At 40.2% G+C, this 14,650-nt stretch overlaps 1 protein-coding gene across 1 annotated transcript; it reads right to left on the bottom strand.

Moving 5' to 3' along the window:
• Positions 1-638: 638 nt before the first annotated feature.
• LOC108506455 (myosin regulatory light chain 2, smooth muscle minor isoform-like) lies at positions 639-6,020 on the bottom strand. Its single transcript, XM_017833499.1, has 4 exons — positions 5,895-6,020; positions 5,439-5,637; positions 5,118-5,279; positions 639-1,425 (listed from the first exon to the last, which is right to left on the bottom strand). Exons 2-4 carry the CDS (start codon positions 5,620-5,622, stop codon positions 1,253-1,255), a joined length of 519 nt encoding a protein of 172 aa, XP_017688988.1. The 5' UTR covers positions 5,623-5,637; positions 5,895-6,020; the 3' UTR covers positions 639-1,252.
• Positions 6,021-14,650: the final 8,630 nt, after the last annotated feature.

Raw genomic sequence — 14,650 nt, 5'->3', positions numbered from 1 at the left:
AGCCAAATGTCTCAATTTTGTAATGTAAATTCTGAAGGGATTAACAGCATAATTCCTAAAAGTGTTAGAAGAGGCTCTGATCACCCTTTCTCTCAAAACCAAAAAAACCTCAGAACCACAAGCATTCAGATTATGGCAAAACTGCTTCAGAATACTGTAGCAAATCTGCTTTACGATCCGTACCACAAGAACTAGAGGATACGATTATGAGAAATGGAACAAAAAGGAATGCCTCCATCTCACACACCCAAAGCACCACTCTCAGCACTCTTAAAAATATAGTGTATATTGTTTCCTTTGGAAACCAAGAATAACATTTCGATACAGAAAAAAGATAAAGACAGCACAGCTTCCTTCTTCATCCAGCCCTGTTCTCACTGAATTTTGAAAAAAAAAGATAGGAAGATAAAAGAAAGAAAATAATAAATGGTTGCAATGAAATGTAATTAATGCAATATTGGCAGCCCCCTAGATCTGGTAAGAAGCATCACTCAAGCAACTCTACCCACATATGACATCTTGCTTTAAAGAAAACACTAGGATTTATGTTATAAGTTTTTTAAAAGTGGCATTAATATAGTACTCAGTGTCGAGAAATGGAGGCACTGAGGTGATAAAATAGACACTGAATTGCATAATAAGATTTAAAGTGTTTAATGTGTAAGTCTTGGACAGAATGATTAATCTACAATACACTAAAATTTGAAGGATGGGAATTTCTTCTTCATTGTGTGTGCTCACAGTAACAGGCAAAGTACTCAGTCACTGAAGTACAAACATCAGTATGCTTAAGTGACTTATGCATCATTTTTAAGGCAAAAATAGGTAACAACACGACTGCATACAGTTGCAAAAGTATTTACACATATCATTAGATAAACAGTCCACTTCTAGCATGAAAATTTTAACTATGTACTTAATAGAGCAGTGGTTTATTTGAAAAGTTACCATTAAAAATGTAAAATTAATCCAGCTAGGATGAGTAGCACTGACATTTTACCTGGGCCTCCACACTCCCTGATCTTTGTCCCTCAACCTCTATCACTGTAAGCCATCCTCTCTCTCTGCCCATTTCCAGTCTTATTACAAAGATGCAGGTGTGTCTGAGCCGCAGAGGAAAAAGCTGGAATGCTAAAAATGTATGCAAAAGGTCCCAACAAGAAAAAAAAAAAAAAGAAAAAAACAGATCCTGAGAAATAAAATTAATGGGGAAAAAAAAAAAGCAGCTATCTGCAGGTATGCATGGATTTGCTCAGTCATCCTTGTCTTTTGCTCCATGTTTCAGGATGCGTGTGAACTCGATGTAGTTGAAATTCCCCTTTTTGTCGATGGGTGCCTCTCTGTACAGCTCGTCCACCTCTTCATCCGTGAACCTGTCTCCCATTGTCGTCAGCAGCTCCCGCAGGTAGTCTTCCTGGATGAACCCTGGAATGAGACATACAGAGAGACACAAAAGGGAAGCCGGGTTTCTTAGCTGGGTCTCCAAAAGCAGCAGGACAGACATGCAGTTAACTAACACGGCATAAGCATTTGCACCGAGAGCACAAAATATTCTCTTAATTGCATTCTAAAGAAATTCCTTGACTGCAAAGGGAAAGGGAGGGAAGTTTAATGCATTTCATACAGATTTTTGAAAACAAGGCCTGACCTGCTGTAATATAATAACACCTATTTCCATTTCCTGATCTTCAACGGCTCAAAGTGGAAAAACAAGTTCCTGTCACTGCTAGTCTTCATTGCACAAGCAGTTCTCTTAAACGAATTATATTTTTCTTGACTTAATTAGATATATTTGCACATCCTCTATAAACTAGTTTCCTCTTGGGAGTAAATAACCACCATTTGGCTCTTTGCTAATGCACAACAGCGTTGCTGGAGGCAGTTTACGTGGATACAGCGAAATCCTGGCAAGCATCCAGGGAGTTAATAACAGAAAAGACTTTCAGACAGGACTGAGCAAGTTAGCTCAGGAGGGAGGAAGTATGTTTACTGTGGAGAGGTAAAGGTGGAGAACCCAGTAAAATAAAAAAAAGGTAGGAGATATTATTTACTTTATGCTAAAATATTAGCATACGATTTTTGAGGAAATTTATGAAGATGTAAAAATGAGCAGTTTCTAGGTATCTTCTGCTAATTCCATTTCAAGAGGTGGGCAGAACCAGCAGTTGCCAAGTAATTCCAAGACAATTTAGAGATGAAAAAAGGAATGCGCATAACAAATGGTAGATGGTAGAATGCAAAAACTGCTAAATGCTGAAATAAGACCAGCCATGTCTTTACAAGCACAATAGTTGCTTCATTTGAGAAAGAAATTGGTTATTGAACTGCAGTTGGAGAAATATCGATAACAGAACAGAGGAGGTAGAAGTATGTTCCAAAAAGAAGACTAGTAAACTCTGTGGATCAGCTGGAAATCATATGTAGACATCCACATCAACTGATGTATATTCAATCAGAACGTGATAAAAAAGTTCTGCTTTGGAAAGAGAGATGAATAACTTAAGCAAACAAGAGTTCATTAGAGAGACAAAACCAAACAGGGAATTGGGACCAAAAAGCAGTCAATGAGCATGACAAATTAGCACGGTGGCGCTGCAGGGAAGGGAAACAAAAACATGTTTCAGCATATGCTAATGAAAACAGTATCATATTCCAGTGTAGACCAGCCTTTGGATACTGACTCCAAATCAAGAAGGCTAGCAGCTATCTCCTACTTCAAAAACAGGGAGAATGTTCAGTTAGCTGGGCCCATCTTAATCAGGTCAAATATTGGAGTTCTTTGTGCAAAGAAGAGGAAAAAGCAGCTAAACAGATTAGACTGTTTCAGCAATCCTACAGAGACCAAGTGGTGATGAGAGATGACATAAGGATTAGTATTCAAAGAATGCAAGGCCTTTGGTGCTGCCTCAAGGACTTAATTGCTCCTGTCTGAATAGCTAGGTGTTTAAACACTGAACTGGGCTGCCAGACTAGGAATACATTAAAAGTTTTAGCAGCAACAAACTGTAAAGCAAACGGGACTCCCACTCTTTCTCCCACACAGCTTCAGTGTAGATGGGGAGTAACAAATGAAGCAAAACTTCAGATTCAGCCTGTTGCAGGCAGCACAAAACAGATGACAATGCAGGATCAAAGAGCAGACAAAAACCATTCCAAATGCAGACTGATACAAATTTTATACCAATTCCATAGTACTACACACAATAGTAATGCTGAAGCAACATACCCAACTAGATTGGCACTGTAGGAAACATAAGTAAAATGCAACAAGTACAACTACCTTATCCTCATCAGTAGAATCTGATTTGTATTACTCTCTTTCAAAAGACGTACACTGATGTTGAGCTAGAAAATCAGGCCCATAACAAACACACATCTGGACACCATGAAATGAAGAAAAAAAAAGTAAAAGAAAAAAGGTTGATATAGCTGGAAAGGCTTTTGTACATTTTTAAAAGGAACAAACTGATCAGAAGCCAATCTGAGAATAAAATGAATAAAGGGTAAACATAACATGGGTTCTATAAATACATCACACGTTATTTTGAAGAGTGCATTTTAACTATTATGAAAAAAAAATCAATAAAAACAGAATAACAAAAATCAATAAAACAGAATAGCTATCTCACATGTTTCCTGGTTAAAATTTGAGGATGGCATAAGACATAAAACAGACTGTGGAACCATTATCCTCAAATCATCATAGGACTAGACTAAAACATTTACCACACAGAGTTGAAAGATAATAAAATCAATCTTATCAGTACATGGGTGCCCGAACTAGTAACTTATTGTTTACATAGACATAGAAAGTTCCTGTTCAAAAGAACTGGTAGCACAACCATTTTCTTTATATCATTATGCATAGGCTCTTGTTTTGGTGCACACAAAAAATCCCGCTGTAGCACAGTGAGTCAGACTACCTGTGGAGAGAAAATAATTAACCTACTAACAGAACTTCCTTCTCTAGGAGATGGTAAAGAGATTTCCCTTGAGAGGGAGGAAGTCGATTAACATTTGAAAAGGCCTTACCAACAGAAAGCCTGTTTACCTACACCTCAGCAGGAAGGGGATGCTCTTTGAAAAGGCAAAAGGTGCTAAAATACACAGACGGAAAATAGCTGTTTGAAACAGAATAATATCCTTTGAAAGGTTCAGAACATATATCCACAGGCTAACTTAAAATATTGTGATGGACAGTTGTGAGGAAAGTTATAGGTGTAGTGACATCTCTAGTACAGAGGCTACATAATTTCAACGTACTCCTAAGACAAGTTCACAATATATCAAAGCGCTGATACTCTGTAATTCCACACAATTGCCCAAGGATTCATCCCCAGTTACTATACACTTCTCAGGAATCTCAGCCTCCACGAATAAATAAATAAAAGCATAAACTCTAACCTCAAGATTACAGGCACAACCTTGAAAGTCTGACATAGTAAAACTGAGCTCTGTGTTTTCCTTTTTCCCCTCATTTTGCTATGCAAGTCAGTCCCATCTGTCATTTCTACCTTCTAGACCCCACCCGGTTTTTATCTTTAGACCACTAAAGTTACAGCCCTTCCTGCAAGCTGAAAACAAACAACTGCGGGTGAGGGCACTGCACATGACATTTGTTATCAGAGCCATAAATTACACTCAGCAAGACAAGGGTTCAAAAGAGTTTAAGAAGTCTGGACAGCCTGTCTTGAAATATTAAACACTGAAGAATTCAGATGCATCTCAGACCTACTGCAGAGGTATGACAGTCTTCACACTGTTACCTTTTCAGTGACATAGAAAATCACATATTACCAATTTGAATTCCTCATCTTATAGCAAATACATCTTGTTTTGCACTTTGAGGAACACAGACACTGCCCAGTTAAAACACTCTTCTTCAAAGCCTCACAGAAGAACATTACTACTAGTCCACAGAACTGACACAGAACAGCCAGAAAGCTTTTACTCTCACTCAGTAATAAGCCAAATTCTCATTACTTGATAGAATATGCCATCTAGGACTACTTCATTTATAAAAATGCAAAAATCAGCATACTATTTAGAAACCTAAATAAACAACATAAAAAACCCCAAACTAACCCCTGCCAAGCAGCTGAGTTTTACCCACGTACCTGTTGCTTCTTCATCAAAGCAAGCAAAAGCATTCCTGATTACATCTTCCGGGTCGGTGCCATTTAACTTCTCACCAAACATGGTCAGGAACATCGTGAAGTTTATGGGGCCTGGAGCCTCATTCATCATGGCATCTAGGTATTCATCCGTTGGATTCTTTCCTACAAATAAAGGGATTCATATTCGGTTTAGTTTTCAAACTAAAAGAGTAATGTCAATCGTGCAATACAAACTGAGACACCTCTCATATCCCAAACTCAGGAATTTCCCTTAAACAGCACAAATTGGCTTGGCAAGCATAAACAGCAAAGGGACATTACCAAGGGAGGCGAGCATATCGTGCAAGTCCTCTTTGTCGATGAAGCCATCCCTGTTCTGGTCGATCATGTTGAAGGCCTCCTTGAATTCCTGAATCTGCGACTGATCGAACATCGCAAATACATTGGAAGTGGCGCGCTGAGGGCGCTTCTTGGTGGTCTTCGTCTTCGCCTTTTTGCTGGACATGTTGGCTGTTGTACACTAGGGAGAGAAGGAAATACAGTAAATGCAATAAGATCAGAGTTAGGACTTAAAAAAAAATGTACTAAGGTTTAATGATAAAGTGCACCTCTAACACACTTCCATTTCCTCTCATCAGAACATATTTCCCTAATCAAGAAGGAAAAAAGAGAAACAGAAAGTATGACTAAATGAAAGACAAGACTCCTAAACAAAAAGAAAGTCACGATTAGAAGACGTAGGCTGGACTTAAATTTTTGTCTTCAAAGGACCCTCACCCCAGTGGTCGCTGTGGGGACCCGCTACGGGACAGACGCGGAAGGGAGGAAGCGGCACCGGCGGCGGCGGATGCTCCGGTTCTTCCTGGAGAAACCATCGTGCTCCTGAGCGGCGGGTGGGGACGACCGGCGGGAGAAGCGGCGGGAGGGCAGCGAAGCGGCAGCGAAGGTATTCCCTTATGGATCGCAGCCCATCCTGCCTCCTCCTCGGCGGCGGCCGGCCCAGCACGTCCCCGCAACCACTTCCATCCGCCCCCCGCTTCTGTAGCGTTGGCGCATCCCGGGGGAAGTCGCCGCCGCCGCCGGTGCCGTCCCGTGCGCCGCCTGCAGGTGCCGGGCGGCGGGGAAAGGGATGGAGAGAGCCCTGCTGTCCGCGGAGAGGTGGCTCGGGAGGGCTTCTGCGGGTCAGCGAGTGCTTCCCGTGTGGTTATTCTTTTATATGCATAAAAACTCTTCACACTGAAGGTGGAGCTTCGGTCCCTGCTCCTGAAGCCCGTGCCGGCGCCCGCAGCGTTCCCAAGTTCGCGTGGTGCCATAGCGGTGGGGTGAACGAAGCGTCCTGATCTTTCGGTAAGGTACTGCCCGGATTAACAGGTGTGAGGGGTTATCCTTACCTTTAGTCTTCCTCGTGTTTCGCTTGAGGGATCAGAAAAATTCTACTTTGTATCTCTAAGTCTTCCAAGTGAGGACTCCCCCATGAGCAAGGCTTAGCCCCTCTTGCAGCCACACATTGTAAGACTCGTTGGAGGATTTATTTTTGCGTAGCTTTTTTTCACAAAAACATTGCAAAGGATGACGCTTATTTTTCTGGTCTTTGTTTACTGATGTAGGATGTCAAAGAAATTGAAGTACAAGCTCTTTTTAGTGTAGGAGCATGGGGTCTGAAATTGGTTCAGAAACAGTTCAGTTTTAGCCTACTTCTGCGTTTTTGAAATTTTTCTGAACGGAATACTTGTTCGCGTTTTGCATATTGAAGTCCCACATAAATCATTTGGGCATCAAGAAGCTGTTGTTTAGTACACAAAGAGGTCCTGAAAAAGTCAGATGGGAAAGATGCACTGCCGTATCATCATTCTTTGAACTCCCCCCCTACATGTTATCAGCTTTGTTGGTATACAATCTGTATCTTGGTAAACAATAACTCTTAAGAGGTAAAGACTTTGGTTAGGCATTGAAATAAGTTGCCCAGGGAGTGTGGTAGGGTTATTGTCTCTGGAAATGTTCAAGAGGTGTCTGGATGTGGCACTTGGGAATTATGGTGGAACTAGGTTGATGGTTGGACTAGATGATCTTGAAGGTCTCTTCCAACCTTGATCATTCTGTGAAAGATAAAAATAGATGTACAGGTTTTTGCTGAAATTAGCAATTATATTTACAAATGTAAATGGATTACTTTTAGGCAGTGTACCTACTGAAATGAATGTGTAATCTAATATGTAATCTAGAAGCTGCAGTCCTAAATTTGAAGGGAGACGTTTTAATTGCTAGAAAGCTCAACTTTCTTCCTCTACCCTCCTCTGAAACCAGAACAGTTACCTCGTGAGGTCTGAGAATGTGGTCTAATTATCTTATAATACTTCCCCATTGAATTTTAATATCGCTCTTCTAAAATTTGCCCCAAAGTGCAATAGGAACTAATATTAAACTTTGCTGAATTGGAAGCCCGTTCATGAAAAAAGTTCTGGGTAAAAAAATCCTCTGTGCTTACTAGACACGACACGTAGTTTCAAGGTAATTATATGCAGAGTAAGAGTGGGCAGGAAAGCTGTAGAAACACCAAGATAGTAATAGAGTTAATAAAATACTCTATGATAATGTTGAACAACTGAATTGTATGTTGAAATTCAATTATAGAAAGTTATTTGATCTCTTGATTTAGAGTTCTTTCATCAGTTACTTTAAATTGAACCCAACTGCAAACATGCTATTCTATCTTGTATTGTTTTCCAAGCTATTAAAAAGGTGTTATATGAAACCTATCACTCACTGTGTGTTGTTCCCAGTGTTTAACTTTCAGAGATGTGAGAATAGGTACAGTAATATTACTCGCTCAATATGAGATCAGTTCTTAATGACAAAATTGTGTGTCTATGTGTCTCTCTGTCTTAAAGCTTTTGTCTCCAATTTGTTGCATCATGGTGGAATGACCTAGAGGCAGACCATTTTCTGTGTGATGTGAGTCTAAGTAATGCAGCGTTTGTTTCATGGGCTGGGAAAAATGCTTGCACTATCACATCACAGTGTGTATTCCAATTTGTTTATTTTTCAGTACTACGTAATTTCCTACATAAAACATACAGAGTAGGAATAAATTTATACATTCTGAAAAAAATACTGAGCTCTTAACTCCTTCAGTTTTCTTCTTTCTGCTGCTTTTTCCTTCATTATTCCGACCTTCTTTTTCATCTATGTCAGTCTTGTTTTAGAAAAAGTCCTCTTAAGCAAAATGTATAAAATGTTCCTATCCCTTCCATCTAAAATACTCAAGTACTTTAGTGCTGTTGAAATATTTTCCTAGGCTTTTTTTCTTTATATTGTCTAAAAACATTCAAAATCATCTGTTTCATAAAGTTCTAAGTCCATTACACACAGTAAGCAATTTACAAAAAGCCTTGTCATTTAATTCTCTCCATTAACAGTTGAACTCAATAATCTTAGAAGTCTTTTGCAACCTTAACAATTCCATGATTCTACTTCCCCACCTCTGCTGAGTTACGATGACAGTACAAATATTTGTGATTAACTTGCTTGCTTAATGAAGCAGAATCAGTCTGTGTCATATGATGTTTATGAGGCTAATTAATGTTACAGGAATGGCTGCACTAGCTCACAGTAGAAGTCTGCCTAAAATAGTGTGCCCCAGCTGGAAAGAGATGTGGATTCTGGATGTGGAAGACAGGGAGCAAAGTCTTAGCTGTCCTTTGGCTGTGTCTGCACTGTTTGCTCCATGATGGCAACAGCCCTGAATGGGTGGGGGCCAGGAGACTGGTCTACTTGTGTACTGCTTGCTTGCTGCAAGGCCAGAAAAAATGCCAGGATCATCCCCAGCACCTGCATTTGACCATGCACAGCAGTGAGGAGCAGAGCAAGCCTGTCAGGGTTGCTCAGGCTAGAGTTTTGCTCAACGTTCAGCTCTTGCTGCCTCCTGAAAAGGTGAGAACCATGAAGCTGGGGTTAAATGAGATTTCCCAAGTCTGACCCTGATTTCTCCGCAAGTCAAAATTGGTCTTGAGACTGGGGATGGGGAAGCCCAGCAGCTGTGGCCTCTTTCTCCTTCTTCCAGTTCTAGGTGGAGCACCACCAGGATGTGTCTACTGGTTCCTTGGATGCCTTCAACAAATAATAGATGCTGTGAGGTCTTCCCTGCCAGGTCACTGGAGAGTTTTGTTGTTTTGGGTTTTTTTTCCCAAAACTTTGAATCATATTTTTTTTAAAAAAAATCTATGCTTCCCATTGTTTTTGGAGGAGAGAACATACTGGGTGCTTTTAGCCTGTTCTTAAGGGGAGAGCGGCAGCAATGGCCGTTTGCAGGTATTTAGGGAAGAATAAGAGTCAGGGTAGCCTATGATATCTTCCAAGAATCCTCTCCCAGTCTCTGCTATTTTAAGTTCATGGAGGAGTAAGCTACCCTGAGCCAGGTGTGGTATTTAGTAACGCACAATGAACTTCTTTCATGAGCTTGTCTTATATGTCATCCTTGACTAGATATAAATTTAGCATCCAGAGTGTCCTTTACAGGTGTTTTTGGAGCCCTCTGCGAGGTTGCTATTTGTTACATGAAGGACTTTACCTTACTAATTTTGAACATACCTATTCTTATTTTATGCTCTAGACTTTGTATTGGAAGAAATGCTAATGCTGAATTGTGTGTCCACCTCTTTGTGTTACCTGTGCTTCTAGAAAGCTCTTGCATGCTCCATCTGCTCTAGCAGAGAGTCTCACTTAGGTAATTTTTCTTGTACAGAAGCAATTCCATACCCTTGCTCATCATAGAAGTAAGACTGAGGATATGCATAGGAAACAAACAAAACAGTCTGAAAAGAGAGACTAGATAAAAAAGCATATGTGTAATTTTCACATTGAGTTAAGAATTAAAAATGTGTGAAAGTTAGATGGAAGGTTTTGCCACTTAAGAGATTTTTTTTTTCTGAGCGTATTATCACTATTCAACAAAAGTAACAAATGATAATTACAGAGGTTAGATATCGACAGCACAGTCAAAATTAAATATAAACACCCAAGTCCTAGGTCTAAACTATCATGTAACAAAAACATTTTGTCTGCCAGTTGTTTCACCTGGTATTTTGGCTCATCCCTCTGCCCTTCCATCCCTTCTTCCCTGATTCCAGCTGGCATCTGTTGTCTCTGTCAAGCTGTACCAAGTGCAGTGCAGTTATCAGTCAGAGTGACAGTCATTCTTTTTGAGATGCTGAGAGTGTCCCAGAGTTTTCTGGAACTTCTCCAAAAATAACTCCAGCACTGTCATCCAAAGGGAAAACATTGGACAAGTTGTGAGTGAAAGAAGGGATTCTGAATGCATGTCTTCACTTGGCTGTCTTGGAGGGCCTCAGAGCAAGACTGCAGGGTATTTATTCCCTGTTTTCATTCAATGACCTCAAGAATAAAAATGGCTACTGCTTTCCTAGGTGGTCCCTGCTACAAGGTAGATGCTGAAGCATGAAAAATAAAGGCTCTCAGAGAAAGATATATTCTTTCTCCAGATTGAAAATGAGAAATAGCTCTGTTTTGACTTTCTAGTAACTTTCAGTGTGCATGGCTGAGGAAAAGTCACTGTACTGCCACTTGTGCTGTATGTCCATAACTTGTTTTTTATCCTAGCTGGTAAGTTGCAATAATTCTAGCTAAGTCTTTGTGGGTTTTTCAGTCCTTTTTGCACTAGTTTTAATCAGAAATATTGCCAGACACCGTGATTCCATAATGTTGATGTCTGAAATGCAAAAATAAGTGTTGATAGGTATTCTTAATAAGGAGAGTGGGAGGCCTCCAGTCTTTCAAAGTCATGTGATTAATTCTGCTTAACCTAAGGTTGTACATATGTGCCCTCTCCTCACATGTAAAATTAGAGTTGGTATCTGTCTGACAGCATGTATGAACAAATATGGACGAAAATGAAATGAGCTCAGTGCTTGGCTGAAGGTCTAAAATACTATTTTAAAATATACCCAGAAAACAAGAAGGAGCATAATTAGTCAGGTGTTTGACATGAAAAGTAAGGTGTTAGCAGTTTTCTTGTTAGCTGATGCCAGCGCCAGTTTGGTTGACTGGTGGAGCAATTTCAAAATCAGCCTATTTCTTGTGGGGTGGCAATATGTTGCCAGTATAAAACCTATTGTGTTAGAGATAGTTAGCTCACAATTAAGGAAGAACTCAAAGAGGGAAAACCCCTAGTATCTGTTAGATACAATGAAAAGTCAAGGTTCAAGTTACTTGTGTCTGATGTCAGCTCTTTTTTAGCACATACCAAGACAGGGCTCACAGGCCTCGTTTTACACCCACTCACTTGAATATGCTTGGCAGAGGCTGGAAATTATTGTGAAATGCTGACTTTTAACTCCCAAGGCCTATTCATAATTGAAAAACAACCCAAATCATAGTTCAATATTTAGTGAGGTTGTACTCACTGATACCAAAGAGAGGATTAAGGATTAAATAAACCTTGTAAAACTGAGCAGTGACAGTTTACAAGAATGCTAAAATGACTGTTGCTGCCACCATCTGCTCCTTTAGGCACCCATATTAAAGTTAGTCTTGACTTGCCTAATCCTATAGTATTTGCAACTGACTTTCAAGCTTTATTAAAGTGCAAGGCTGGTTTACTGAGGGATTGAATCACAGCCGCGTGGCAGAGGAGTCTGCATGGAGCAAGCAGTTGGAATTTTCCAGGAGGCAGTTTGATTTCCTGCTCTTATGTTAATTGCATGCTGCTGAGAAACATATAAACATATTCCTTAGATTTATTACATTGATAAAAACTGCCTGACCCCTTAAGCCCTGTGATGCAATGCCTATTATGTATGGTGTCTGGGGAATATGACACGTTTGGTCTGAAAACATTCCTTGGCAGTATTTTTTTTTTCTGAATTGTTGAAATTTGCCATACAAGTTTTTTTTTTCAAGGTCTAACACAGGGATTCCCAAAGAGCATGCTACCAAAGTAACCTGCCTGCTCCTACCCGAAATGAGTAGTCCCAGGGTACAGGGAGCAATATATATACAGGCCCACAGGCTTTAGAGGAAAGCAGGAAAAGCTGACATGTGCTGCCATTTTTTTTTTTAAGATGAAAATTTTTCTATCTAATATATCAAAAGTTTGGGAAAACAGTGATCTCTGTGGAATTGCTGCTCAGAGCACAACAAAACATGAGTTGTGTGGAGTTTGGTTTTTTTCCCCCACTATTACTTTCCAACATTTCGTGTTAACTTATAGTTAAGCTGCATTTTGAGAGGCATTTACTGATTTCTTTTTGCCTCTGTATTGTTCTTGGCTTCTGTAATACTGTTTCTGAGTTACTGTCATCCTAAATCGTTTTTCCAAAGAGGGAAGTTATCTAAAAATGACAGTAGCTTTTGAAAAATTAAGTAAGAAGCCAAAATAGGAGCATGGGTACATAGGCAGATTAACTGCTGATTTCTAAAATGTTCCTGTCTATACTTTGATTGTTACTCACCTGTTATTTGGACTTACATTGTCAGAATGCCTTTGGGACAGTAAGAGAGCTATTTGTTGTTGTTTGAAACTCCCCAGGAACATCCTAATAAGTTAGTAACACTCCAGACAAGAAAAGGCCACGAGAAACATGTGATGACAAGATTTCCGATACTTTCCAGCTTTTGGATCAAATGCACTGGTCAGGAGGCAAAGGCATGCTGTCACTGATGTCCTGTGCCAGGATGGGGCCTCTGTGTTGCATTCATTTCTCAAGATACGACAGTGATCCTAGAAACAAGCGATCTAAAGTTAGTCCTTAGGTCAGTGGTGAAATGGATCCTTACTTCTGAGTGTAGGGACACCACCTCTGTGACATCCACTAGTTGCTGAGCTAGTATAAGCTGCCCTCATGCTGTGAAATGTTTCAGTCATCTGGTCACTGTGCAGTAAAGATGGATTTATTTGCTTAGATGCACCGTAAAGAGCAGAAACAAGTGTAGAATGTGGGGAAGAAAAGGCAGGAGGCAAACATCCACAGGCAGCACTTCACACATACATAGTCCTCTTTGGAGGTTTCTCATGCCGCTGCAATAGCTCTTTGGCTTCATTTTGACCTCTGCGTATGTACCCTTAGAACAGGGTAAGTGGGTCATGTTAAAATAAATCACTGCTTTTCAATAGTGCTTCACAGGGCATTATGTATCACTGTAGATATAAGACTATTAAATGTGTGCATCAGCCTATGAAAATAGTTTTTCATCATAAGCTTAGTCTGGCATGGAGCTTGGAGACCGTTATATATGAACCCCAAGGGACAAAATATTAGGTTCCAAGATTTTGGCCGCAAAACGGTAAGTCTAAGTCATCAGAATTTTAAGCTGTTTCAGTGACCAAAGTTATTTTTATTTTTGGAAGTGGATTAATGATGACACATCCCTACAGCCCTTGGCACGCAGCCTCAGCTGTCGACATTCCTCGCTGCCGCGCTACAAAATGCATCCGATGCTCTTATATGGTCTCTTGGCTGGGCCTGTTGGCCTCGCAGGCCGTCAGTGGTTAAGGGGTTTGCGCCCACTTGCAGGTTAACTGGTCTCCTACAATACAATACACATACCAAGGAAAGCTGAACTTGGAAGGTTTGTTGTTAGTTATACTCAAACATCCTTTGGAATTCTTTCTCAATAATGTGTCTTCCTGTGTAGGTACCTTTCCATCAGTACAGTTCCCTGCCTCTCCCTCTACAGAGAGGGAACATCCAGGAATGTTCCTTGTCACACCGTGTAGGTGCTACAAAGCAGCTACACCCCACATCTCAGCTGGCTGCTCAGAAAACTAGAGCAGCAGCACAGAACATTTTTTAAGTGGACAATTTCCTCTCAAGAAGAATAGCATGTTCTCCTTTATGTAACTCATATTTATGATTTTAAAATCAGCACTTCAAAACTTATTTCCAGCAAGAAAAATGCAGCCAGCTCACTTGCTGATTACTCAGTGTAAAATACCAGCACCTAACACTTACAGAGAAAATAGGATCAGGAAAAGAAGGGTTTGGGCATCCACTGTTCCTAACAGAAGAAAACTGATCTCTGAATCTTACACCATTTAGACATTCAAGGGGAAAAATTAATCAGTAGTCTTCCACCTGTCCTTTGTGCAAGCTGCTTGCATGTATGCACACAGTATTGAATTGCACAGGTGTGACAAGATCAGTCTAAAGAAGCGACAGCATAATTTGTCCTTTGCCTTAATTTACATAGCAACATTTCAACAAGACAGTGTTTCCTAGATCTCCACTCTGTTGTCTTTGTCACATGGCCACTGTTGGTGAAAACGTCCATGCATACTTGCAAACTACCTTCCAGAAACATCAGCTGTTGCTAGAACCTTGCAGGCATCCCATGAAGAAATACCTCAGCAGCCATTACTGAAGAGCACCAAGATAGTTAAAAAACAAACTTTTGAAAAAAAAAAAAAAGGAGCAGCTGTGGCAACCTGGAGTAGTGTAGCAGAGAACATAAGTCTGTGTAGAAGAAAAAGAAAACTTGAGGCTAAGTTCATTGGCAGATAAAACACAAAACTGGGGAAA

The sequence above is a fragment of the Lepidothrix coronata genome, unplaced genomic scaffold, assembly GCF_001604755.1.
Source record: "Lepidothrix coronata isolate B3197 unplaced genomic scaffold, Lepidothrix_coronata-1.0 Scaffold6, whole genome shotgun sequence".
NCBI lineage: Eukaryota > Metazoa > Chordata > Aves > Passeriformes > Pipridae > Lepidothrix > Lepidothrix coronata.
The sequence above is the reverse complement of the archived record's forward strand: the minus strand, read 5'-3'. Positions and strand labels throughout refer to the sequence as shown.

Excerpts from the sequence above, each read along its gene's own strand:
- LOC108506455 (XM_017833499.1), bottom strand. The coding sequence starts at position 5,622 with ATGTCCAGCAAAAAGGCGAAGACGAAGACCACCAAGAAGCGCCCTCAG. Across the intron at positions 5,280-5,438 it reads CGATATGCTCGCCTCCCTTG|GAAAGAATCCAACGGATGAA; the intron begins GTAATGTCCCTT and ends CTTTATTTGTAG. Across the intron at positions 1,426-5,117 it reads CTTTGATGAAGAAGCAACAG|GGTTCATCCAGGAAGACTAC; the intron begins GTACGTGGGTAA and ends GTCTCATTCCAG.